The sequence below is a fragment of the Cyclopterus lumpus genome, chromosome 22, assembly GCF_009769545.1.
Source record: "Cyclopterus lumpus isolate fCycLum1 chromosome 22, fCycLum1.pri, whole genome shotgun sequence".
Classification (NCBI taxonomy): Eukaryota; Metazoa; Chordata; class Actinopteri; order Perciformes; family Cyclopteridae; genus Cyclopterus; species Cyclopterus lumpus.
Window position 1 is genome coordinate 8,576,935 of NC_046987.1, and position 26,634 is coordinate 8,603,568.

Here is a 26,634-nt window from a genome sequence, read left to right on the forward strand (position 1 = left end):
CTTTTATGAGCACTTCAGTTGAATGCTTATTTGTGAAGTGCTGTTTGCTTTGTTTTACTTATACTGTGCTTTCCATGCTGTGTATCTCTTGAAGATGTTTCTTTTTAACTGGGCTATATCATTTATTTATTATTAATGAAAGTATCCCTAAAACAAAAAGCTGTCTTTATCTTTGTTCAGGTTGCAAGTTGCACCAACCAGATGGGCCAGATATCCATCGTGGCCATGCAGAGCTCCAGCCCGAAGGTGACTGAGTGTTTCAATGTGGAGTCCCGTATCCTCTGCATGGCCTACGTCCCTGCAGAACAACTTCAGGAGAATGCAGAGAACATTCCTGAGAACAACCATGCAGCAAAGGCCAGTGATTCTCCCAGTGTCTGTCTGGGAATGGAGGAGGGCAGGTACAGCACACAGTGTTCAACAAATACGGTGTCAACTTTCCACAAGTTTGTTTTGTGAAACATTTAAAGTCATATGTACCCACACCATGCACACTTTTAAATATGAGACAGATCTTTAATTCTGCATCCATAAATGATACATGTCAGGTTTTAATTGTGCATGTATTAATTGTAAATGTCAGCATTTAAACAACAAGGGTGTTTCTTGCATTTAGCACCATAGTTAATCAGTAGAGAGAGATCCAACATAGTGGTCAGTATATTTATGATACTTGTCCACTAACTTCAATATCCCATAATGCAATGTTGGGTCTGGGTGTTCCCTTTTACAAAAAGCACTGTATTGAGAGACTTGTAGGAAGTCTCTTAATACTCTGACAAACCAGCTCCAGGGAAGGTGAGTACACCAACAAAGATTTGTTCAAGTTATCCCAAAAAGCTAAGAAAATGCATGTAAAAGTGTTGTTTCAACCCCAAAATAGGTGTAATTACATTTGATTATATGCATTTTTCATTTTATGTTTTGTAATTTTGTAAAATGTTAAACATTATATAGGTGGAGGCTTCAAATAAGCCCAGTTGGCTTTTTGTCTCTTCCTGCACTGTGATATTCATTTATCTCTGTAGTGATTTTATTGTTTGAATTGTGCAAATAAAAAAAAGATTGAATTTAGGAAATTGTAAAATCTTTTGTTTTAGATTAAAAAATTGCAGGTGTCATTCAAACTTTCAAGTTATAATCTCAAATGACACAAACACTACAAAATAATGACTGAAGGCACTCATGTCTGCATCTCCTGTCAAAACGTTATTGATGCCATGCAGATAGCCGTGTATATAAAAGAAGCACACTGTATTAAGTTTGATCTCCTGTCCTGTTCAGCATCATTGTGTATAAGAGCAGCCAACGGTCCAAGAAAGTCCGCCTGCAGCATTTCTTCACCCCAGACAAGTCCACCGTCACCAGCCTGGTCTGTAAGAGACTGTGTCTGTACGTCGGCCTGGTCAGCGGCTCTGTGGCGGTCTACTCCAGATCACAAGGTGTGTGTTTCGGGAGGGGAGGGACTTGTCAATGTTTGTGTGTCTCCTCTGTTATAGTCTGAATTCTCCTCGGTAATGTTTGTTGATACTCTTAAACAGCTATAATTAGGGCAATTACGAGGTGAATTACTGTTCTTGTGTGAAACAGAAATGCATTCATTGAGTTAATTAGATTTGGTTTCATTATAGTTACGGTTACAAAACTAAAATATAAAGGTAATCACATCTTTATATTTTAGTTTTGTAACCGTAACTATTGGCCATGAATAAGAGCAATGTCGCCAACTCTGTTGTGGCTTTCTAACACACTTCTGCTGACCGGATCTACCAAAAGCCGGCAGCATCATATCTGTTTACTTTTTACAATTATGGGCGGAGCATTTCATGTGCCACAATGAGTTTGTTTTGCGAAATTGACACCTCTAAATATTTGGCAACACTGAGTAGAAGGGGAGAGCAGAGATGTTGTTTTGTGGTCCATTGCTCTGACGTCACCGGGTTGCCGTTAGTGGAGAAGTCGGATGCGCGCTGTGTAGCGCGAGGTCAGGGCTCTCCTCTGTTGAGGTCCTGTTCCCGTTTGCTCGGTCGTCTGGGAGAAGACAAACTGTTCTCGGTGACCTATTTAATGTCTTCCGTCCCAGACGAGTGCAGACGCATCAGAGGAGAGGATCGGAGCCTCACTCTTCCCACAGTCTTTCACATTCTGTGTGTTGTTCCATCTCTTATTGGACAAACAGAGGGCCTCCTTTCTCTGTCTCTATGTCACAATGTGGGTTAAGCGAAGTACACATTTCAGAACAGACTCCTTGTGATTCTTGGCTGTCAAATATAAGTATCGGTGTCACTATCCTCCTGTGATGCCACCATTGCTAGAGGCATGTTTTACTAACCTCAATCGCGCATATTTCTTCCCCTCCATGCGCTCTTATGGCTCAAACTGAATTCCCAACATCTCCGCAGGGGGAACTTTAAAGTGCCCTTTCTCAATTTCTACCTTGGTTTTTCTGTTAAGTTGGAATGCTAGGCTTATGTGTGCTAAAGAGAGAGATACATTGTAGGAATATGGAGGATGGCCTGAGGACAGAAACACAGGTGGAAAACTCTTCTCGCTCATTCCACAGTTGAGCGACAGTTTGCCTGGAAGGAACACACTGAACGTATGCAACCGTTCAGGAATTTTCAGGGCTGCTCATTTCTCACACACACACCAATTATGAGACACTGACACAGAGCGTGCCGGTGTTGGCGGTTTCAGAAGCTGCTTTTCATCATTCATCACCACTGCTGAGTCAAATTAATTCCAACACCAGAATCCTGCCCCTAGATCTTCCCATTCTTCCCATTAACAGCTGTGTCGCTAGAACAGGATGCTAAAACGATGACTCATCCTGCATAGTTTTTGGTAGGGAAACTGTGGGCGCTGTAATGCTGCTCAAGTACTTTATCGCGGTGAAAGTCTCTGCCTGCGCCCGATTAGCATTTAAAGTAGACTCACGGTTCACATCGCAGGGAAGAAAGCACACAGAACTAGGAAAGGGATCAGCTTTCATTCCTTGACGTTAAGCTGCCGTGTGTTCAAAGACAACCCTCGCAGCGAATAGTGACGAGACATCAAAATGCTTTGTCTTTAAAGCCATCGTGCCGAGTTATCCCACTGTGGACTGAAGCTGGCCACTCGGCCTCATTCTGCCACGCTGCCTATTTCCTTTGTGACTGACTGTGTGAGAGATGGAGAAAGAAGGAGGCAAAGCATTCGGCGAAGGTCGTACGTCACAGATGGAGAATAAACTCTGTCCCGCTCTATTCCGCCAGCCTGCATCATCTACTTTTTTTTATGTTGAGGTCATGGTGCATAATGTCCTGTTTGTTGCAGCGATGTTAAAATATGATACAGGATTGGCTTATTTAATCATTGTACACTGTCTGGTTTGTGTGCTGCTGTTTGGTCACATGCACACGTACACACTCACACACACTGTGATGAGTCGTTTATTCCAGCTGACACTGACTTGAAGGAATGCTACAGTTTGAGAAGGGAGAGATGTGGCCAGGCTTACGTAAGACTGCAAAGTTGACACTCCTTTCATTTATTTTTCTCCACTGTTCCTTTCCCTTTTCCGTTTTTCTCTTTTTCTTTCATGTACATCTACCTACACAGTATGATTATTACAATAATATACACAGGGCATTGCTGGAATGCTAATCCCACCCAGCGCCCTTAGTGGGAGATTACCCTCACTTCCCCCGTCATTACTGTACCTCTGAAAGAACCTCTCTCCCTGCGTGGCACCTCTGCCTTCAATAGCGGCCTTTGTGCCTTCTTCTTAACATCACTACTAGTGAGGCCTCATTCACTTCCTGGCCTAGATTAGCGAAGGGAATGTGGTATCTGGAGGAAATTAAGTCTGTATTCACACAGGGCGTTTCATAGCAGAAGTACATGTGAGTAAAAAAAAAAGCCCATTTCAAGGCCACTGGTGCATAATCCCATGTATGTGTGTGAAATTAGGGCTGGGCGATATGGAGAAACCAAATACTTTGATATCGATATGCAACGATATTGTAGGGTTGACTATTGGTGCTTTTACAAAATATGTTAACATCTAGATTGTTGTATACAAAATCATTAGCGATGTAGCTATGATTAAGTGGGTAAAGTAAAATGATAGGACAGTTGGAACAAAATCCAAGTTGATATCTAGTCTCTTATTACAGTGTCGATATTATACACATTTATTTCCAAGCCCAATGTAACATGTATTAAATGTAGAACTTTTTTCAGTCCGCCACAACTACACTGGCTCTCATTCAATGACGACATTGATTGGAATCTCAACCAGTGTATATAAACGTTGAATAAATGTAATGTGTTGATATTTATAACAGCACTGCATGGGATGTTTTATTGCAGTCGAGCTGACACTGTGGGTGCCCAGGCACATGTAGAACTGAGTGTGTAGGAGGCGTTAGTGGGATAGAGTGCAGCTCTGACTAATGCCTCGCAGCCCATCTTTATTCATAGTGAAGGCTGTGAAAACCATCAATGGCCACTCCCCCAGCATTAGCAGAGCCATAAATGCAGATGACCTTTTCAGACGACACTTATAAAAGACTTTGTCTATTATTGTGTCTTCCTTATGAAGTGTAAACCATTTTTCTTTAACTATCGCATGAAAGATTGCTTGAGGTTTACTTTGCAAATAATACTAATGGAAGAGATGCACAGTGCTGACCCTTTCTGAATGTATATGTAGTCGGTATTCATGGTGTATTTTGTGAAATGCAGATTGTTTGAGTACTGAGGTGCCAATATTGTGTGTTTTGTTTGTTACAGACGGTTTGTGGAGCTCCGAAAAGCCCACGGTGCTGAAACTGGGGGTCCTCCCGGTGAAGGCCATGCTGGCTGTAGAGGACCACATCTGGGCTTCAACAGGTGGCCAGGTCTTCATCATCAGTGCTCACACACACTGTGTGGAGGTACATAACCTGTGTGTGTGTGTGTGTGTGTGTGTGTGTGTGTGTGTGTGTGTGTGGTGTAAATACCCCTTGTACATCTGCCGGAAGGCTGAGGATTTAAGGAACATTAAAGATTTCCCAAGAAGCATTGAGTGTAATCTGCAGCTACAACAAATATGAAGAACTACAAGTAGATGAAGGTGCCTCCTTTCCCTTCCTGGGATTTCTTCTTTCCATAGTCTGGAATATGACCGGTATTGCCCGTACGTGTCTTGTGGCCTGGTTTAGGGAACGGAAGCACCTGTCATCGTTCCAGGAATAGTAATGTTCCGGTGACATGCTCTCACTAATAATCTGTTTAGCCTCATTAAGCTCATTATGTTGGACCACCTGCCTGTCTCACTCTCTTTTCCTCACTGAGGACTCTGGTTGCACCAGAGTGGTGACTGTAAGTTAAACAGGAGAGAGAGAGAGACGGAGACAGAGAGGAAGAAATGGCGAGATTTAATAAAAAAAATTAGAATTAGATTTAAAAAGGTACGTAATAAATATAGTTACAATATAAATGGCAATGGTTAAAATGTGTGCTAAACAAAATGCAGGGCATTACACTAACATGTAATGCTCCTTTTGTTGCCACATTTAAATGTAACACTGTACTGTACTGACACACTTGTGAACAGGCTCTGCTTTGCCAAATATCTCGAAAATAGCTCCACCTACATGTAAAGCAATATGTGGTGAGATTATGTAACCAGTGGGGATGGAAAAAGCCCAGTTTATTGGTCTTCATGGCCAAAGAATAAAAAATGACACTCTGTACATATTTGAGCTATTCTTGTCCACACTAATGACATACAGGTGGAAATTATAATTCACATTGAAAATTAAACGGTTCTACAAGGAACTACATATTTCACTGCAGGAGTCTGACAGTCTCCCTGCACAGTCCAGGTTTCCACTTCCCTCCAGTGAGCTCAGAAATATGTCCAGGGTTCGCTGGGGTCTGAGCTGACGGAGTTTCTGCATGATTTTGTCTGATTTTGCATGGAATCCAATCCGATGGCACCGATGATTTAGAATTAAGCATGAGGAATAGCTTAGGTTGTGCATTTGGCCCCCACAAGACAGTGTTGCCTAGTGTAGAAATGTGACTCTTTTGATAGCATTTGGATGGTGGAGCATAATCAAGGGTCCCAGACATTACAACCACTGACGATACATGTGCTGCTGTAGTCTAAACAGTCTGAGACAGACTTTCTGTGGGTCGATTGCTTAGTTTTTCCTAGTTAGTCACACAGCAAACATAAGAAGCCCTGCAGCCTCTGCCATGTTTAGACTGGGTTTAAAATGTCAATAACGACAGGAGACAGTGCTGTTTCTTTTGGGGTGTCAGCGTTCTCTCATGGGCAGACTGTCAAACCGACAGCAACCTAATACACAATACAAGAGCCCAGATTCTGGAACATTACAATGGTGTGCTCCAGTCTCTGACAATTTAACTCATTGAACAAAGTAATCGTCCCTTTCAGTTTTTCTGTGAGGGTGTAATTTGTTGTTACTGTTCTCAAAGGTTTCATGTTTACTCATACATGCTAACTACTTTTTCTGTTTTAGTCTAATGACCACTGGAAAAAGTCCTTAGAATTCTTAGATTTCACTTCTTCATAATGGTTGTGCTACTGTGTTGCTAGACATCCTCGCTCCGGCTGGATTTATTATGAATGTGGAATAGATAACGCCTAAGGCCTGTCATGTTGCCCTGTCCCCATCATCCAGAGGCAGCTGGAGGCCCACCAGGAAGAGGGCATGGTGGTGTCCCACATGGTGGTGGCTGGGGTGGGCATCTGGATCGCCTTCAGCTCAGGTTCCACTCTGCGCCTTTTCCACACCGAGACCCTGGAGCACCTGCAGGACATTAACATTGCCACACCAGTCCACAATACACTACCCGGTAAGACATACGTGACTTCACCTGTCCAGGGTCATCTATGCTGACAATAAACCAATTTAGAAAATACATTTAGTAACGTCCAAGTTTATAGTTCAAATATTCAGCATCAAAGACAGAATGTCTTTGTGACTGCAATAATCCAGCAGCCGTGCAAGCCAAACAAAAAACAGCTGCCTGTTTAGACTGCTTGTACTTTTCTTGTAGGTGGTTCAAAACCTTATTTATGGTTTATTCCAGTAACTAATAAAAAAAAAAAAGTATTCAGATTCACATGGATTGTGATGCCGAGTGCTGCCTGTGTAGGTGCTCATCCAGACAGCTCTGGTTGTGGCAGGTTTGTCAAGCATTCCTTTAGTCTAAACCGTGAATCAGGAACCTCTCATTTTGTCTCTATTCTTGAGTTGCATAAAGGAAACTTTTGACCTCAAGTCGCTTGAAGGAAACTTTGTGTGCTCTGGAAGGCGCTGTCGAAAGGGAAAATCAGACCAGAACACTTGTAGAAACAAATCACGAGACATCATTTTTGATAACCGACCAAACAAAGACATGAATTATGACATCACGTTGAAATATAGGGCTTATTTGCAGCTGAGCTACCATTTCAGCATAAAATAACATTTCTCAGCTGTCTGAAACATTGATGGTCCCAAAGATCAAGAGCTTGTTTTGGAACTCACTATTATGTTAATACATCCATCACTTAAAGAGCTGAAATAAAATGAGTAACCTCAGTGGATCAGAATGTTATGCAGGCAAGAAATATGAACTGTAATGACAATTCAAACCAAAGCTATCTAGATCAAACATACTACAATGTAGGAGTATTTGAAGGTATTTTTTTACTTGACAAGATCTAGCATTACGATTAACAGCAGTAATTTAGACGAGAAGAGTAGTTTGTTCCTCTACTTTATTTGCATCGTTCCGTAATAATGGTTCACCTTTGATCTCTGACTGTGCACTCTAGATGTAAACCTGTCATTACTAGGTAGTAATATCTGCTGAGGCGATGCAAATACATCATATTTCACAGACGATTTGATACAAGATGAGAGTAATTGTAGGGAACAAATATTTGTTTTAGAAGCTCTGAAGAATCGAGAAGTTGAAGTTGTCATATATATAACGTACGGTGTCCGTCAGAAACCGGGCATTAGTTGTGTTACTATGGCGATTGTTGTCATCACAGTAGATGACATTGTATTCAGTGTGCGGCAGGCAGCTGGGTTGTGATTGTGCAACAGTTTCCTGCCATGTGTGTTTAAGTCAAACTTTAAACCAAATGACTGTCACTGTGATAATTGTCCCAGGCTGAAGTCATCGGGGCGGCCTGCTGCTTTGGATCTTGTAAGCTGCTGTGTTACATCAGCTTAACCCAGAAAACACGCAGCCGAAAAAAGATGGTTGAAGTTTTTTCCTTCTGAAGTCAGGATTAGTGCAGAGCAATTGCTGCTGCTTTCAGTCTCTTTTTCAGTGTCACAGGCCGGGTTTTACTTTGACTGAAATTAGGTTTTGATCTTTGTGATGACAGCCGTGGTTCCATCTGTGTGTGGTGGTGTGCAGTCGAGGACTAGCCCGCGGTTGTTCTGCGCAATCTCATCTTCAGCTTCATTGCGAGGGCTGTTATTAACCCAGCGCTGCTCTATTTAGTCTTGAGAGAGACTTCTCTATTATTGCCGCGAGGTAGCAATAACATTCAGAGAGGCAACAAAAGCATTTAGCAAAATGACAAAAGAGAATGTCTGGAGGTTGTGCAACATCTGCTCAAGCAGGTTAGCCCTTTTCATCAGGCACTTCTCTCAGTTCAAGCAGCATCTATAAATCAGCAGCAGAATGTCAGATCTCGTGTAATTTGGCTTTTGGGAGAATACCACTTCGCTGTTGGAACAAGACAGAATCCAATGATGCGAAGGCTTAAATACAGGCGGCATGAAAGAACCATCCACTCCTGTCTCCATGGCTACAAGTTGTTCAATGTGGCGCAATGGTTAACAGCATTGCTGCACTGACATGCTTTGGTCTGCAGAGAAAACCCATTTATGAACAGCACTGGCTCCAACATTTATAAACCCCAAGTTTCCTGATGGAAATCCCTAATTGCATGTGAAAATGTAACGACCAGCTGTTTGGAGTAACCACACTGACTTGATATTGAGGGAGAATCTCACTCTGATACCCAGAGTTTAGAGTATCAAGTGGAAGGCCTCCTTGTCAAACAGATGTGAATGATAGGAGCAGCCTGATTTGGGACCTCGCTGCTAATAGGGTCCATGCAACCGCAGAGGAAGCTGGTTCTGGGACAGACGACCACACTGAAAAGCTTTCATCCTCTGGGCCTCGCCATTAAGAGCTCACTTCCTCTGATCACAGCATTGTGTCGTTCTGTTTTGTATACAGTTTAAATCACCAACACTATTGTGTGGTTGGGATTTGGGTATTTTAGTGAGGCAGTTGCATGAACTTGTCGGCCGCTCTTTTCGTGGTCTTTTGAGATATGCGCTTTTCCAGAATGCTCCACAGTGGCTAGAAAATGTGCTGTTTCTGCACAAACTCTAGCCAAACTGTTTGGACAGGAGGGACTGCCTGCAATCGATGTGTTGGAGTCGGTGTGATGGATCTTCCATATGCAATTCTGTGCTTCATTGATGTACATTCGCTCAGACAAAAGCTAAAGATACTAGAGCTTTTCAGAAATACTCTGATTTCTGATTTCCTGTTCTCAAGGAAGTCCACATTTTTAAGAAGGTGTATTGTATTACAATACCTATTGCAGTCTTGGCACACAGCACAGGACCAAGCTCACAAATGGAGAGACGGGGCGTAGTCTTCAGTGTGAATGCCTCTATCAATGGTTCAGTGTTGAATGCTGGAGATGCTCTGGGTGGAGTAATCCTTCTCATGTTCATGCATGCTGGAGCAATTCTCCAACACACAGTTAGCTAATAGGCTCTAATAGCAGTAATTTCCAATGTAATCCATCGCTCGTGTTTATTAAAGAATCTTATGCAGCTCGTGTTTTAGAGTAATTTGGTAGTCTTAGTAGTCGATTGGGTGATACTTCCATTGGGTAGTAAAAGCATTACTTTAGTATTAATCAGAAAATATATTTCGATATTTATTCCTCTCATCTAATTAGAGCTCCCTATTGGACTATGGATTTATTTTATTGAACCTCCGTAGGACCGGGTGATACCCACCGTTTCAAAAGGAAAGTGGGACACGGATCCACATCAGGACAAGTACAAAAGCTGTGAAATAGTCCTGAAACATTCATAAAATAAAGTACAAAGTTAGAAAAAGAGAGACTATCTTAAAAAAAAGCCCTAATAAGCACATCACAAAGCAGTGGTACTCCATCAGAGGCGACTGCGCCGCGGTGACGTCTGAGGAAGGCTGCTGCGCTGAGGGTCTAGTCTGCCTTTGTCTGTTGCTGCGTGACCTAAATAGGCAGTCATGCATGGCCTAATGGGAGACAAACATCAGGGGGGGGGTCAGTAAATAACACCTCCAGCCCTTCTTTGTTTGTACACCACCAATGTTGCACACGTCCCAACACGGATAAGACACTTTCTTATAAGAGAACATGCACTCCTTTTAGAGATACGAGGGCTGGGTAGACAGGATGGGACTGAATGACGTGCCGTTGCTGCAATGGGAAGAAGCTCTGGTTAAAACTTGTCTTATTTTGATTTTCTCTTTGGAAACGATTGAGAGGGAGATGAAGTTACGATTCCTCATGATCGGTGAGGCCCTCTGGGGACCATGGCGACCATGGCATTTAGTGATATCTTGCCAGCTATTGGATGAATTCAGTGCATACAACACTCAGGATGAATTCTAACCATTTTAATGACCCTCTGATCATTTAAATTGAAACATTAAACATTATACCTCCTAAACATCAACATGTTAATTTGGTGAATTTCGGCACTAGAACACGTCCAATAGCATTACAGTAGGGGTAATGTAGACGGACTGAAATGGCAATTACTCACATTGCTGTTCAGAGTTATTTCGAGACTGAATGGCTGATCAAATGTATTATTGTAACGCTCAGGATTTGCTCCGCCCTCCTGCTGTTGCTTGTCAGGACTAAGTGCAGATCAAAGTGGTGCTCCGGTGTAGGATCAGGGCCAAAGCTGGGCCGTGTTGACGTTCACTCTGGGTTTATTTTAGTTCACCCTTTGGGTGGGGAACTCCAAATATTATGAAAGGAGGAAGTTGAGCAAGGCCCCCGACCAGCAGTCTGTGTTTCTGCTATCTCCGGGCCCTCATTAGAAGCACATGTGGGCAGAGCCCAGTCTTCAACTGTACCTGCCTGCCTATCTGGCATGATTCCTGGAAGTATGAAAATATTTTATGTGTGTGTGTGTGTGTGTGTGCCCCATGCAAGGGGTCAGCTCTAGTGAGGGGGGTCAGGCAGAGAGAGACTGGCAGTAATTTTTCCTAAACCCCAAGAGGATTACTTTGAGGGAGGAAATTCGAGTCAAGCTGTTACAGCAGTAATGACTCATGACAGTCTCGCCTCCCACATAGAAGGACCAAAAAGACTGTTTTTTGCAAAAACCCAGATTCTTATAACAAACATAAAAAGTGATGATAAAAATGTCTTACTGGATAGCATTTGTTGCACTGCTCATTCCTGACAAAGCTTCTGTGTGGCGGCGCTCTGAGAGGAGGGCCAAATTCCACATAATAAGTCACCTAACACGGCAAGCCTGACTTTATTGCCATCCTGGTTGAGGGGTGCTGTTAAACTAACAATCAGGGCTTTTACAGTCCAAAGAGGCATCACAGAGATCTTTCTGACCAGAAGGGAAGGGGAAAGGTCAGCTCAGATTGTCCTGTTGTCACTGCCACGGAGGCAAAGCTCCTTGCTTAATTACAGCATTACGCTTCACTCGTTGCACGACAAAACACTTTTGTGTTTGTTTGTTTGAGTCAAAGCGGAGCCATAATGGTGCATTTTTCTGCATTCAAATGCTTGAAAAGAGCTGCTTTTATCCAGGCTCCTCTTCACGTTGCCCTGGAGACAAGCAAGCACGAACATTGCCGCTCGCTGAGAAGATACACCTCCCTCCCACCCGCGCATCAAACTGTACTCAAGTGGCCCTCTGCCATTCACTATGCCGTTTTCTGATTTTCCAGGATACACCAGTGTGCTTGATTATCGCTCATCCGTGTGAAGTCCAGGGGTTCATGTTCAACACTAAATCACTCCAAATGCATTTAATATATGCAACATTGTCATCTTTAATCGAAGGTTATGCTTCTATTTTTTCCCCCACAGGAAACCAGAGAGTGTCAGTGAGCAGTCTGCTGGTCTGTCATGGTCTGCTGCTGGTAGGGACCAACCTGGGAGTGACTGTGGCCCTCTCTGTCCCCAGACTGCAGGGGATCCCCAAGGTCACAGGTAACACCGAAACGTCGCCGTATCGCATATTCAGATGCACTTCGATGTGTAGTCGTGCAACCCCGGATTATTTTCATCATGAATAATGTGCAGGGTGAACCCCAAACATATTTGTATTAAAGGCTCTGTGCCTGTTGTCAGGTCGGGGTATGGTGTCCTTACACGCTCACAACGGTCCGGTCAAGTTCCTCAGCGTGGCTGCGGCGGTGTGTAACCGTCCCTCTGGTCCGTCATCCTCCCCCCCTCCCGCCTCCGTTCAGCCACCAGAGACAGATGATGGGGAGGACACCCAGCCCCCCTCAGATTCAGCCCCCACCGCCCCTCAGGGACGGGGCGTGTGGCTGGGAGAGGCGGGCTGCTCCAACATGGCTCTCCAGGACTCCCTGTCCTCCTCGTCCTGCGGCTCCCTAGCACCTTCCCAGGGCTCTTTGGAGCACGGGCCCGAGGACGGGGCCCTCTATGACGTGCTCCACGACCCGGCCCATCACCAGAGGGGCCGTCGGACCAGCAAGGTGGATGTCAGCTCTTTGCTGGTGGTGTCCGGAGGTCTCGGCCACCGCAGGGTCAACAAGAAGACCAAACAGTCTCGCCACGAGGACACCACCTCTACCATCATGATCTGGCAGATCCCCTTGCTCAACATGTGACACCCAAAGTAGGTTAGAAGTAACATTTCCCCCAAAACCAAGTAATACTTACTTGTATCTTACCTCTGTGATCTGTCTCCTTTCTCCTTTTAGGTTAAAATTGAAGAAGTGCCACACACAACTCTCACGAGGAGATCTGTTGAGACACTTTGGGATCAACCCAAACTGAAATGAGAAGGGCGTCAAGCACTCCACGATGCCCCGATGATGTTTCTAATGATGTCTCCTACCACAAGGGGAAAACAAGGGCTTAACATAACCACTCAATCATGATGCTTGATGGAGCAAACAAGACCAGTCAGAGGTTATACTGTACTGGTTTGAAAACAATGAAAGGTCTTTATTTTGCCGCTCTGCTAAAGTGAGTTGTTGTTCTGTAACACGGCTAACACGTGACTCTCCAGTGGACTGTTTGGGACTGCAGTATTCAAATCAGTGTTGAAAACAAAGGACCTCTTGAAAGGTGTGTGAGGAGACGATGGGGCTTTGAATCTGTTACATGAAAGTTTTATTCAGATTAGGTTTTGGCGTAGGCCAAAAGGTCATCTGTCGAAAGCCCGAGTTGTAAATATGAAGTATGACAACTCAGGATTACACGTGTAAGAGTTTTGTGGTCATCTTTTGTCCCAGCTTGGTGCTTCTATAAAGATCTGTTAACAGAGAATAAGGGATGGAAAAAGGTGAAATATCGATGACTGAATTAGTTTCGGGAAGGCTGGATGAGAATCCCTGGCTGGCCAGGTTTCTATTAATAAAGGCATGAAAGTGTTGTCATCACCTGGAGAGATTATTTCCCCCCCCAATGATTCTTTTTGTCTCACATAAGGATATTTAAAAAAAGGAAAAAAAGCTTTATACTTTTGTCACAATGTGTATGTACTTGTACTGTGTATTAACAAATACATAAACTGTTTTATTGAGCAACCTTGTCTACTTCATTTGAGCTCCGTTTTTGAAAGGATGCATGCAGTTCTGGCAGCTTTAGTGAGCAATTTCCATCGGCATTTCACTTCTAACTTATCACCCATCAGAAGTTATTGTTTCAATGCCGATCCTCTTTTTGGAAAATACACATCGAGTGTGTGGCAACTTCTCTGCATTTTTTTGCAAGTTTCCAGCTCAACTAATGCAGTGTGGTCCTTTTTGATGAAGCACCAGTTCCTGACGAACGGCAACAGATTTCAGTCATATTTTAGACGGGGGAAGAGAGAGAGTGCTAGTGTGCCGATTTCTCTTGCCTCGGTCTATCCTTGCACTCCTCCACTCGGCCTGTGTGCAGACATCAGTACATGCCGGGACTAGCAATGTGCCGGAGGGGCCGCAGGAGAATCGCCTGATTCCGCTGCTCAGTTCTCCTGCTGCCAACAGGAGAGGGTCGAGGCTGTTTCTCTCTTGTTCCGCCCACGTCCACTGTTGCGCAACCACGTTTCACAACCACGTTTCACTACATTGTCAGTTCTTAAAACAAACAAAAAGAGATTGGAGGATTCCGGGTGGGAGTTGTGCCCATGCTACAATCCACTGCTTGGGCTTATCCCCAATGTTGTCTGGTCTGATTTTTTCTTTGGGGGGTAGTAGTAACAATGCTGACTCGAGCCTAAGATAATATTTAACTGAATACTGACTTGTATTCATTAACTTGGCAACGCCTCAGTCTCACTGTACCGACCTGGTTATCAGTTTGTCTGGCTGGGTGTTGCCATTGGTCACACATCAATACAGCTCTGCAAATGGAAGTCTTCAGTTTTGCCTCTGACCCCGATGTTTCCATGCAGACTACTCATTTTGTGTATCAGTCTTTGGATGGGGGGGGGGGGGTCTTTGTTCTCAGAGAACCTGGCGTTAAAACCTCCCAGCTGAATGCCCTCTTATCTCACAGGGCTGATAGTTGGCTCCCCTCTATTTTGATATCTGAAGGCCAGATGCTAAGACCTGCAGTCTCCCCGATGGAGAGGATGGACCTTGGATAAAAACGTCTGCTGCTGCCCTGTGAGGTTGTGCTGTTTCTAATGTCCCATGTCTCTTGTGGCTTGTGGTTATCAGCGTAGAAACGCAAACGTTTCCAATTCCAATGTTACTTTCACACTCAATCTGGTTCTGGTTGTATCTCTCATAGGAGTTAGTCAGAAATAATGGCGCCCAAAAAAAGTGACTCATGCTTCCAGAGCATTGTTAGGCTGTTTTTTGGGGGGGAAGGCATACAATCACAATGTGCTTCAGAGAGCGATCCTGTCCGTTCTACAGATAGTTTTGATAAGCTGTCATCTATTGATGTTTGAACAGCGTTGGTGTAATATACAATTCCTTTGGGGTCTAGTGTTTTATTTACTTTTAATGTGCAGCAGTATCACTGTAATGACTTGTATGTTATAGCATTATTTCACATAAAGAGGTCACACTTTTATTTATAATGTTAAAATGAGTATATATATATATATATATATATATATATATATATATATATTTATATATATATATATATATATATATATATATATATATATATATATGCCCCCCAGCAATGTTGCGTCCAGGGCACGCACAACAGATGGAGCCTCGTGCGCCCGCAGTTGAGAGTGGGGTTAATACCGACTGAAGGGGCGTGGTTTTGCTCAATGATGACCGCCTCACTGTAATCAACTGTACACAAAACAAAACGCAAAGCCCGGGCAGGTCCGACAGCTAGTGCCTCTGCTGCCCACGCTGGACAGCTCCCGGATCCTGGAAGGACCAACACGTGTCCCACTTCCACGGGAGGAAATCAGTTGGCGACTGTCTGCTGCTCTGAAGGAGGAGGAGGAGGAGAAGAAGGAGGAGGAGAAGGAGGAGGTGCGACCTGAAATGACTGTGATCGTCCCTCTCTCTGCCACTGAACCCCGGGAGGGGGGAGCTTGCAGTGCAGGGGCGGATGAAACCCGCAGCTGAGAGGTGTCGGGGTTCGGATGGGACACGCCGGCCGGATTCTGCTCGCGTGGAAGTGAACTCGCGCTGGCGAGCTGCGCCTGGCTGCCTCCTCGGGATCGGGACCGCTTACGTCACTGAGCTTTGTGCCGGACTGGCGACGGGAAGCTGCCGGTGCGGAGCGGTTTAACCGCAGCGAGGAGACGCAGGTAGGGCACGTCACACTGTTATTGGACATTCATCTGTTTTTGTGCACACTAATTAGATGAATATCAGGTTGACGTGAAATAGGCTACTTCTGGATTTCACGGTGTGTTCGCGTTACCAGGGGAACGCGTCGGGCGACAGACCGGAGTTTTAGTGTGATTACAAACGCCCTTTCTCAGTCATATTGGAGAGTAATCCCTCCATCAGCGCAACACCATTTGCGCATGCGCTCTGAATGCCTCCAGATTACCACCACAAATAATGGCCAGCCTGGGTGATTATTGCAGCGGGGTCACGCAGTCTACAGCCACAAGAAGATGCATGTTGGGATGGCTTCGGTTTCCTTGTTTGAAAAGTAGGTGCTCAGTTAAGAAAGGACACATTAAGATAGGACACGTTAAGAAAGGACACTTTAAGAAAGGACACGTTAAGATAGGACACTTTAAGAAAGGACACTTTAAGATAGGACACATTAAGATAGGACACGTTAAGAAAGGACACTTTAAGAAAGGACACGTTAAGATAGGACACTTTAAGAAAGGACACTTTAAGATAGGACACATTAAGATAGGACACGTTAAGATAGGACACGTTAAGAAAGGACACTTTAATAAAGGACACTTTAAGAAAGGACACATTAAGATAGGACACGTTAAGATAGGACACATTAAGAAAGGACACGTTAAGAAAGGACACATTAAGATAGGACACGTTAAGATAGGACACATTAGGATAGGACACATTAAGAAAGGACACATTAAGAAAGGACACATTAAGATAGGACACGTTAAGATAGGACACATTAAGATAGGACACGTTAAGAAAGGACACTTTAAGAAAGGACACATTGGGATAGGACACATTAAGAAAGGACACATTAAGAAAGGACACATTGGGATAGGACACATTAAGAAAGGACACATTAAGAAAGGACACATTAAGAAAGGACACATTAGGATAGGACACATTAAGAAAGGACACATTAAGAAAGGACACATTAGGATAGGACACATTAAGATAGGACACGTTAAGATAGGACACGTTAAGAAAGGACACTTTAAGAAAGGACACATTGGGATAGGACACATTAAGAAAGGACACATTAAGAAAGGACACATTGGGATAGGACACATTAAGAAAGGACACATTAAGAAAGGACACATTGGGATAGGGCACATTAATAAAGGACACATTGGGATAGGACACATTAAGAAAGGACACATTAGGATAGGACACATTAAGAAAGGACACGTTAAGATAGGACACGTTAAGAAAGGACATGTTAAGAAAGGACACATTAAGAAAGGAAACATTAAGAAAGGACGCGTTAAGATAGGACGAGTTAAGAAAGGACACATTAAGATAGGACACATTAAGATAGGACACATTAAGATAGGACACATTAAGAAAGGACACATTAATAAAGGACACATTGGGATAGGACACATTAAGAAAGGACACATTAGGATAGGACACATTAAGATAGGACACATTAAGATAGGACACATTAAGAAAGGACACATTAAGATAGGACACATTAAGAAAGGACACATTAGGAAAGGACACATTAAGATAGGACACATTAATAAAGGACACTTTAAGATAGGACACGTTAAGAAAGGACACATTAAGATAGGACACTATAAGAAAGGGCACTTTAAGATAGGACACATTAATAAAGGACACTTTAAGATAGGACACAGAAAGGACACATTAAGATAGGACACATTAAGAAATGACACATTAAGAAAGGACACATTAAGATAGGACACATTAAGATAGGACACATTAAGAAAGGACACATTAAGATAGGGCACATTAAGATAGGACACATTAAGAAAGGACACATTAAGAAAGGACACATTAAGATAGGACACATTAAGAAAGGACACATTAAGATAGGACACATTAAGATAGGGCACATTAAGATAGGGCACGTTAAGATAGGACACGTTAAGAAAGGACACATTAAGAAAGGACACATTAAGAAAGGACACATTAAGATAGGACACATTAAGATAGGACACATTAAGAAATGACACATTAGGATAGGACACATTAAGATAGGACACATTAATAAAGGACACTTTAAGATAGGACACGTTAAGAAAGGACACATTAAGATAGGACACATTAAGATAGGACACATTAAGAAAGGACACATTAAGATAGGGCACATTAAGATAGGACACTTTAAGATAGGACACGTTAAGAAAGGACACATTAACATAGGACACATTAATAAAGGACACATTAAGATAGGACACATTAAGATAGGACACATTAAGATAGGACACATTAAGAAAGGACACATTAAGATAGGACACTTTAAGATAGGACACGTTAAGATAGGACACATTAATAAAGGACACTTTAAGATAGGACACAGAAAGGACACATTAAGATAGGACACATTAAGAAATGACACATTAAGAAAGGACACATTAAGATAGGACACATTAAGATAGGACACATTAAGAAAGGACACATTAAGATAGGGCACATTAAGATAGGACACATTAAGAAAGGACACATTAAGAAAGGACACATTAATATAGGACACATTAAGAAAGGACACATTAAGAAAGGACACATTAAGATAGGACACATTAAGATAGGGCACATTAAGATAGGGCACGTTAAGATAGGACACGTTAAGAAAGGACACATTAAGAAAGGACACATTAAGAAAGGACACATTAAGATAGGACACATTAAGATAGGACACATTAAGAAATGACACATTAGGATAGGACACATTAAGATAGGACACATTAATAAAGGACACTTTAAGATAGGACACGTTAAGAAAGGACACATTAAGATAGGACACATTAAGATAGGACACATTAAGAAAGGACACATTAAGATAGGGCACATTAAGATAGGACACTTTAAGATAGGACACGTTAAGAAAGGACACATTAACATAGGACACATTAATAAAGGACACATTAAGATAGGACACATTAAGATAGGACACATTAAGATAGGACACATTAAGATAGGACACATTAAGAAAGGACACATTAAGATAGGACACATTAAGAAATGACACATTAGGATAGGACACATTAAGATAGGACACATTAATAAAGGACACTTTAAGATAGGACACGTTAAGAAAGGACACATTAACATAGGACACATTAATAAAGGACACATTAAGATAGGAGTGTAATGCACAGCAGAGCTGGAAATGGCAGCACAAAGCTTTCCTTTCAATTCCAAGGTTTCCAATCTGTTTGTTTTTGGAGAAAGGGCGCCCCTTAGAGAATGAAGAAGCCTTTGCAGCTTCATTACTTTTATTTTATACTTCCTCCACTGGTCATGGTTGATTTCCCTCCTTGTTTTCTCCCCTCTGTAGGTAAACAGAGAGGAGTAGTTTGTCCCGTCCACTCAGCATGATCGGTGAAGGCGCTGTCTTCCATCACAAGTGAGTGTGTCGAGATGAACGAGGGTCGCAGGCAGGATGGAGGAGCTGTCACTGTGGAGGCGGATGTCCTCCTCCACGCCGTGAACCCTGACCTTGTCGCGCCTTCCGGCAACGATGGGGATTTATCTCCTGGTTACGTCCAAGGATTCCCGCAGGACGACCCGGATTTTAGCCCCCCTCCGCTGTTTGAGAAGGAATACCTGCTGGATGGAAGGCCGATGGAGAATAACCACATCGACCGCCAGAAAGGTAACGTCTCGTACATCTCCAGAGCGGATCAGTATCACCTCTCCAATGATAACGGAGGTCTGCAACAAAACTGTGCGAGCAGTGAAATCCACAACGGCGCCAAGGCGAAAGTGGGTTCCAAACAGGAAAGCGATTGGTCAGTCCAGGAAGATGGAAACCCAAAGTTCCAAAAAGAGCCGGATTTAGTCATCGAAGTCGGCGGGCAGAAGATCGACGCTCACAAGGCTGTCCTGGCAGAGAAGAGTGACTACTTCAAAGCTCGGCTGTCACGCGACACCTTGAAAGTGAAGGGAGTGAGTTACAAGACTATGTCTACATTAATCGACTATGTTTACACTTCTCAGATGAATGTTTGCAAGGGCAATGTCGTGGAAGTCATCACGGGGGCCAAAATCCTCCAGATCCCCTGCGCCGTCGAGGCAGCCATGGACTCCATGTCGAAACAAATCACCGCGGAGAACTGCTACGAGATCCTGACCATCGCCAAAAAGCAGCGGCTCAGTGAGCTGAAGGAGACAGCCTACGGCTTCATGAGCGACAACTTCCTCCAGATCCTCAAAGATCCCGCTGCGTACGGGCGCCTCAACGGATCCGAGCGGGATCTGATCCTGAAGAAGAGAATGGAGGGGAGGAAGACTCTGATGGTGGCGGAGATAAGCGACGTGTTCGATCGCGTTGGGAGCCGGCCGCCGAGCCGCTGCGGCAGCCGGCCGCAGAGCCCGTTGTCGGTTGGGTCTTTGGAGGAGAATCACATGATTCACTGCTTTAACGAAACTGCGAATGACTGGAGACCTTTAACTGCGATGCCTGAGGACATAAACACCAAAGGGTGTGGGATCTGCACAATGTATAACTACCTGTTTGTGGCAGGGGGGATAAAGGGCTACGGGGACAAGGGCAAGGTTTCTGACAAGGTCTTCTGTTACAACCCCATCACCAACCGCTGGGCTGAGGTCAGACCTCTGACCCAGGCTCGTGCCCAGCTGAAGCTCGTGTCTATGGACGGCTACTTGTACGCCATTGGAGGGGAATGCTTGTTTACAGTGGAGAAATACGACCCTCGCATGGACCGCTGGACCGCGGTTGCCCCCTTGCCCAAGGGAGCCTTTGCGGTGGCCCACGAGGCCACAACCTGCAGCGGGGAACTCTACGTTTCGGGAGGCTCCCTCTTCTACCGCCTTCTGAAGTACGACGCCAAGCGGGACGAGTGGCAGGAGTGCCCCTTCAACAACAGCAGGAAGAAGTCCACCGACATGGTGGCTTTCAAAAGCTTCATCTACCGCTTCGACGTCAACCGCGAGCACGGGATCACCGTGTTCAAGTACAACAGCATCGTGAAAATGTGGCACGACTGCGCGTCGCAGAGGCTTGGGAGCCATCTGCCCTTCAGGTGTGCCGTGATCGGGAACTGCATCTACTGTGTGAACAAGAGCCAGACTCTTCAGTTCGTGGTGGAGGAGGAGAACGCCTTCTTTGTCGAGGAGGCGCTGAGTTCTCCTGTGGAGGCAAAAGGTGTTCTTTTTCCTTTTGTTCTCACTTTGCCTGAAAAGCCTGAGAAATGTACATAGTGTGTGTGTGTGTGTGTGTGTGTGTGTGTGTGTGTGTGTGTGTGTGTGTGTGTGTGCGCGTGTGTGTTCCAGAACAACACAATAAATGTGTAATAGTGAAACTGGAATAAGCAGAAGAACTTATATACATTCTTCGATGTCAGCTTTCTATCTCAGTGTCTCATGGCCTGCTTGCAATGGAATGTGTGTATTTGCATGGCAATTTAATGTGTCTGCAGGGTTAAGCCTTAAAAGGAGAACTTTTTTTTTCTTTTTTCTTTTTTGAATAAATGCAACAATAATTGTATCTGACTGTAGATAATGACATGATGACAGTGACTAGGTTATTTTGTGTATTCCCTGTGTTACAGTTTGGTTTTGTGCACTTTTTGTAGTTAGAATAGATTTTATTTAGAACATATTAACTAGTTGACTGGTGGCAAGTGTTAAGTTGAAAGTTGTATAAAAAGAAGAGTGGAAGCGGTTGCAGAGCGCCTTATGAACGATGCAACACAGGTGCTATGCAAATGAGACAGAATAGACAGGTGGGTCTGCTGTAATGCTATTTAATAGTTTCTATAATGGGAATCTGACCTGGAAGGAAGACAATAATTCTTCAATCTAAGGCTGCAACTAAGGATTATTTTCAGTATTTGTTTGTGATTAATCGATTGATTGTGTGGTCAACAAAATGTCAGATATTAAATGAAACAATACATTTAGTCATTTCCCATACCCCAAGGACATGCATTTGAGGGTCCAACACCCAAAGATATTTGGTTTATTTTTACCAGATCATCACATTTGAGAAACTAAAAAAAGCAAATATTTGCTATTTTTACCTTGAAAAATTATTCAAAGTAGTTTCAGATTATCAAATAAATAAAATAATCGATGAGTCATTGCAGCTCACTGGTCAAATTACAATCAGTTAAAGAGTAACTGTATCAGTGGTACACCTCACAACTATTCCCTTTGCAAAACATTTAAAGTGCATGTTTACCTTTTGTAATTCAGGGGGCCTTTTCAGGGAAAGCAGTTTTGATTTTTAACTATCAAGTATCTCCAAGAAGCTAAAAACAAGAAATATTAAACAAGAGGCTTAAACTGAATTAAACATATTAAATACAATCGGAAACTGAACTTTAAGTACGTATATTTATTTTTGCATTCAGAATATGCTATTCTGCCCCTAGTGCATACTCTACTCACAGGTGTCACAGGTCCTACATTTAGCATACTTGCCAAAGATAAATAATTATCAAAACTGACAAAGACTTTTGCATCTTTTGGGGATTAAGTTCCTGACAAACAGCAGAGTAAATTAAATAAATCTAAAGCAATAGGTGGTTTTCTAAGAGGAAGGGCATCACATTTGCTGTTAACAGGCACTTTCTGGGAAGTTGAGGGAAAGTAAGCCATTTTTAATACATAAAGATGCATCTCTTCTATTTCTTTCCCTGTTAGTGTTTAAGGAAACAGCAACAGACCCATGTTTAGGTCAAAGATCAAATCCAGCACTACAGTGCTGGAACATGGTCAGGGTCATGGCCCTCACTGCGTCCACAAACAAGACATCCTGCTGGCATGACACTCAAACCATTTTTTGTTTGCATCAGTGCACAATAATACAATAATTTGTCTAAACTTTCTTCCTTTTAGACATTTCACAGTATTTTTTTCACATATGAATGGAAGCTCGTGGTGATACACTCTTGCTACATATTGCCTTTGATAACTTTTTTAGGAATGTCTCAATGCAGTCAATGTGACGAGGACGAAATGGATGTGGTTTTGATATTTCGCTGGATGGCGTCTGTATTTTTGTGATTTCTTTTGTATGGATTTGCTGCTGTGATGCACAGTGAAGTGTGAGGCTTCCTGTTATGGAGTGGGCTAACAAAATAGCTGTTGGATAATGTATATCAGTCAGAACTAAGTGCTTCAAATAAAATATTTTGTGTCTGAAAATGATCTGTTTTTCTGAATGTGTCTGTGGTGAGGAAGTGCTGCATTTAAAAGAAATCTGAAACCGCGATGCCATCTAGTGGATCCTGACTGTAATGGCACCCAGTAACAGCGGCGCAAACATGAGCTCGTCCAACAACACATTTAAGAACATGCATCATAAAAAGGTCAAGTACTGATTATGTGACAAGAATTAAATGCTGATGGACGCCCACATCGACCACTTTCATTTTTTTATTTCATTACTAATTGTTATTGTACACCGTTATGACTTATTCTCTTGGTAATTATGTTTTCATATATCACACGTATGACATTGTGTGTAATTATCCAAATGACTGACAAACTTTCTAAAACGTTCCTCATAATTATGATATATTATTTCATATAGTGAGATACCCATAGCTCATTAAACAATTCTCAACATGATATCTAACTAAAAGTTTGAATAAAACATATGCATGTGTCATGCAAGAGTTTAACTGCTCCAAATGTGCAGGAAAAAGTATGAAAGCAACACTAAACCTGTGTCATTGGAGGGTGTTGTCAGGGTTTCAAGTTGTCTGGATAGCCAGTGAACAAATATTAAAGGGCTGATAAGTAATAGTAAAACACAATATGATCAAAGTAATGCAATAGAACCTCACAATAGACTACAGTGTAAAAAACTACTGTGTGATAGCTGCTGCATTGACTGAAGACAGAAACGGGTAGTTTTGTGTGTTGTTGTCCTGAAACTGTAAAAACATTCTGTTGTTAGAATCACACACACAGTGACTTTCTTTTTCTTCCATGAGAGGATTAAATAAGAGAACATTGTAACATTTGCTAAACAGCGGCCACTATGGTTCAAAGTGTAAACTACAGGATAATGGCACATCATACATTTCTTCATTTCCCAAGATCCTCTGGGTGAGTTCCTTTAAAGATATCGTTGTGTGAGGCCACAAGAAAGAGTCAACATGGCGTCTCCGTGAGTTTACTTCTTGTGTTACTTTTGTGTGAAAGAAATACCATTTGTCGCATGATAGAGACCATGGTGCAACAGCAGCATTAAGGTCACGTGGTTTTACAGCAGTATATCGGTCTACTATTGGCCAACCAGATGGCTACTGGTCATACCAGTCTCAGTAAGGGTAGGTATACCCTTTGTTACTCGTTAATACAACTTTTGGTTTGCCAGGAGGAAGATTACGTGATCTGTTTATGCTTTAAGTCAAGTTTGAAGATTTACTATACTTTTAAAATGACTAAAGGTTCACAATTTGTTTACGTTTATATGTAAATGTACATTTCAGTTCCCTATGAGTTACAGCATACCTATTGTTTGAAATAAGTCAAGTTAACTCGTTTTCCTTTCTACGAAATTCCACTCGTGTAATTTTGCCTTATATTCGCCAGCCCAAATCCCAAACTTAGGACAATATTGCTAATAAAGCCTCACTCAGACTTACCAGTATACAATGATCCAGATGACGAGTGCAGTCTAGCCAACCACTTAATGTAAAGTGGCTATATTGTTTTCATGTAACAGAGACTATTTGTCTAATGCAGTATATATAATATATATATATATATATATATATATATATATATATATATATATATATATATATATATATATACACACACATTTGCCTTGGAGGCAGCGGTGCAGAGGCTTGTGGCTGACATTTTAATGAACAATGTGGAAGTATTAAAGGGTGGAATTAGGTTTTTTAATGAACATTACATACAGTGTAATGCCCTACTACTGTATGCTAATGTAGCCAAAATGCATGTTAATTTTTTTTATATTTTCAAAACTCTATAGTACAATCAAAAACAATATTAAAAAAGAAAAATAATATGTAATTGACTTTGTGAATAATCTATGTCTTGCGAATATGTCTTTCTTGTACTGGTTGTGGTTAGGGTACAGTTTTTATTAGAACTTAATAAGGAGACTTCTCAGTGTGTATATAGTTGTTTTGTGGTTTACCTATCATAGGGCGCAAATACATAAATACAGTTAGTTATTGATTTAGTGACTGATTTAATGACACATCACCACAAACTACAGCCTATACCATCAATTGGATACGTGCTTCGCAAAGGGACACTTTATTCCAGAGGTGGCACAATTGCTTTACAGTCGCTTCTCTGTGTTCACCGTTTCAACACTGGAGGGCAGTATGAGCACATGGAAAGAGCGGACACGGACACCGCTGCACCATTTTGGTGTACAGTGTACTGCCACACAGCAGCCAGGTATTTAATTGAGTAGCCTTGTGTTTTAATACTTATTTACATAACTTCATATACAGCAGGCCCAGGAGCCAAGAAGTTAAGAAGAAAGCTTTGTTACTCATTATAAAACCCAGACTCAACTGTCAGCCTGTCATGGAGTTAGGATGATTGACAGCTCCCTGACGTTTGTGTTGAACCCGTGCACCTGACTCTGAAGTTCACGTCTGCCCTATCTAATGCTAGGTAACTAACTACGAAGTATTTATCAGTGAGTATATTCTCTTCCTGTTTCTTTAAAATAAGAAAGACTACATCATAAACCATACCAATGCCAGGTACACGATTTGTTTGTGACTGTTTGACATCTGCCCTGACTAATTGTATAGCAATTTGCATTAGCTTAGTTTAAACTAGCTAGCAGCTAGCTAGCTGGTTGGTACAGAAGCTAATGCTAATGCTAATGTAACAGGATACCTGCCTTCCTAGCCAACTCCATTCTCCAATGAAGAATTGTTTTAAGATTATTTTAGCATTGTTAAAAGGTCAGCTTTGTGTTCAACAAGCATACATGGGAAAATCATTACAAAACTTAAACTTGTCTAAATGTACTTGGAAGATGATGATAATACTTAACGTTAGCTAAGTAGCAGAAAGACATAACCTAGAAGCTAAGTTAACATTAGTCACCACCATTTATCATCAAGGGAACACACTGCTACTTATAGATGTCAGAGCTAAGTAAAGAGAGAGAGATGTGCTTTTATTTAGCGTTACTGGTTTCAAAATACTGCCTTTAGCCTAGGTTAGCTATTGTCGACCTGAGGTGAGAAGTTGGTCTAAAACTGTCTTTGGCATTTTTGGCTACTTCTTTTTTGTAGTGTCATCACATTTGCCAATGACCTGGTTAGGTGAGGAGCTGCATGCTCTCATTACAGTTTGAGTAAAACAAATATTCCTGCAACACGCAGGGCAAAAAGGGTGTTGAGGGTGTTATCATACATATTGGATGTGGTTGGAGCATATTTGCAATTCACTCACTGTGACTTTTGGTTAAAGTCGCTGACATCCTGTAAATAATTATGGGCAATAACCATACCTGTTTCATAAATGGGACCCCTGGGACCCCTAATTTAGGCCAAAGACCATTTAATTGCTTATTATGACTTCCCATTTAAGTGTTTCACA

General features: G+C 42.4%; 3 protein-coding genes across 3 annotated transcripts in view; all 3 read left to right on the forward strand.

Moving 5' to 3' along the window:
- arhgef10 (Rho guanine nucleotide exchange factor (GEF) 10) overlaps nt 1-13,834 on the forward strand; it is a 44,498-nt gene extending 30,664 nt beyond the window's left edge. The window contains exons 24-30 of the mRNA XM_034525522.1: nt 181-401; nt 1,285-1,442; nt 4,777-4,919; nt 6,678-6,852; nt 12,143-12,265; nt 12,407-12,920; nt 13,006-13,834. Coding sequence (XP_034381413.1) covers nt 181-401; nt 1,285-1,442; nt 4,777-4,919; nt 6,678-6,852; nt 12,143-12,265; nt 12,407-12,912 — 1,326 coding nt within the window. The 3' untranslated portion in view covers nt 12,913-12,920; nt 13,006-13,834. The remainder of the gene's footprint in view (nt 1-180; nt 402-1,284; nt 1,443-4,776; nt 4,920-6,677; nt 6,853-12,142; nt 12,266-12,406; nt 12,921-13,005) is intronic.
- Nucleotides 13,835-15,526: 1,692 nt separating this feature from the next.
- Nucleotides 15,527-23,219, forward strand: LOC117725430 (kelch repeat and BTB domain-containing protein 11). The gene is made up of 2 exons (XM_034525593.1): nt 15,527-16,022; nt 19,388-23,219. The coding sequence occupies exon 2, from the start codon at nt 19,471-19,473 to the stop codon at nt 21,271-21,273; it is 1,803 nt and encodes a 600-aa protein (XP_034381484.1). The 5' UTR covers nt 15,527-16,022; nt 19,388-19,470; the 3' UTR covers nt 21,274-23,219.
- A 945-nt stretch (nt 23,220-24,164) lies between these two features.
- arid1b (AT rich interactive domain 1B (SWI1-like)) overlaps nt 24,165-26,634 on the forward strand; it is a 187,700-nt gene continuing 185,230 nt past the window's right edge. The window contains exon 1 of the mRNA XM_034525486.1: nt 24,165-24,193. Coding sequence (XP_034381377.1) covers nt 24,183-24,193 — 11 coding nt within the window. The 5' untranslated portion in view covers nt 24,165-24,182. The remainder of the gene's footprint in view (nt 24,194-26,634) is intronic.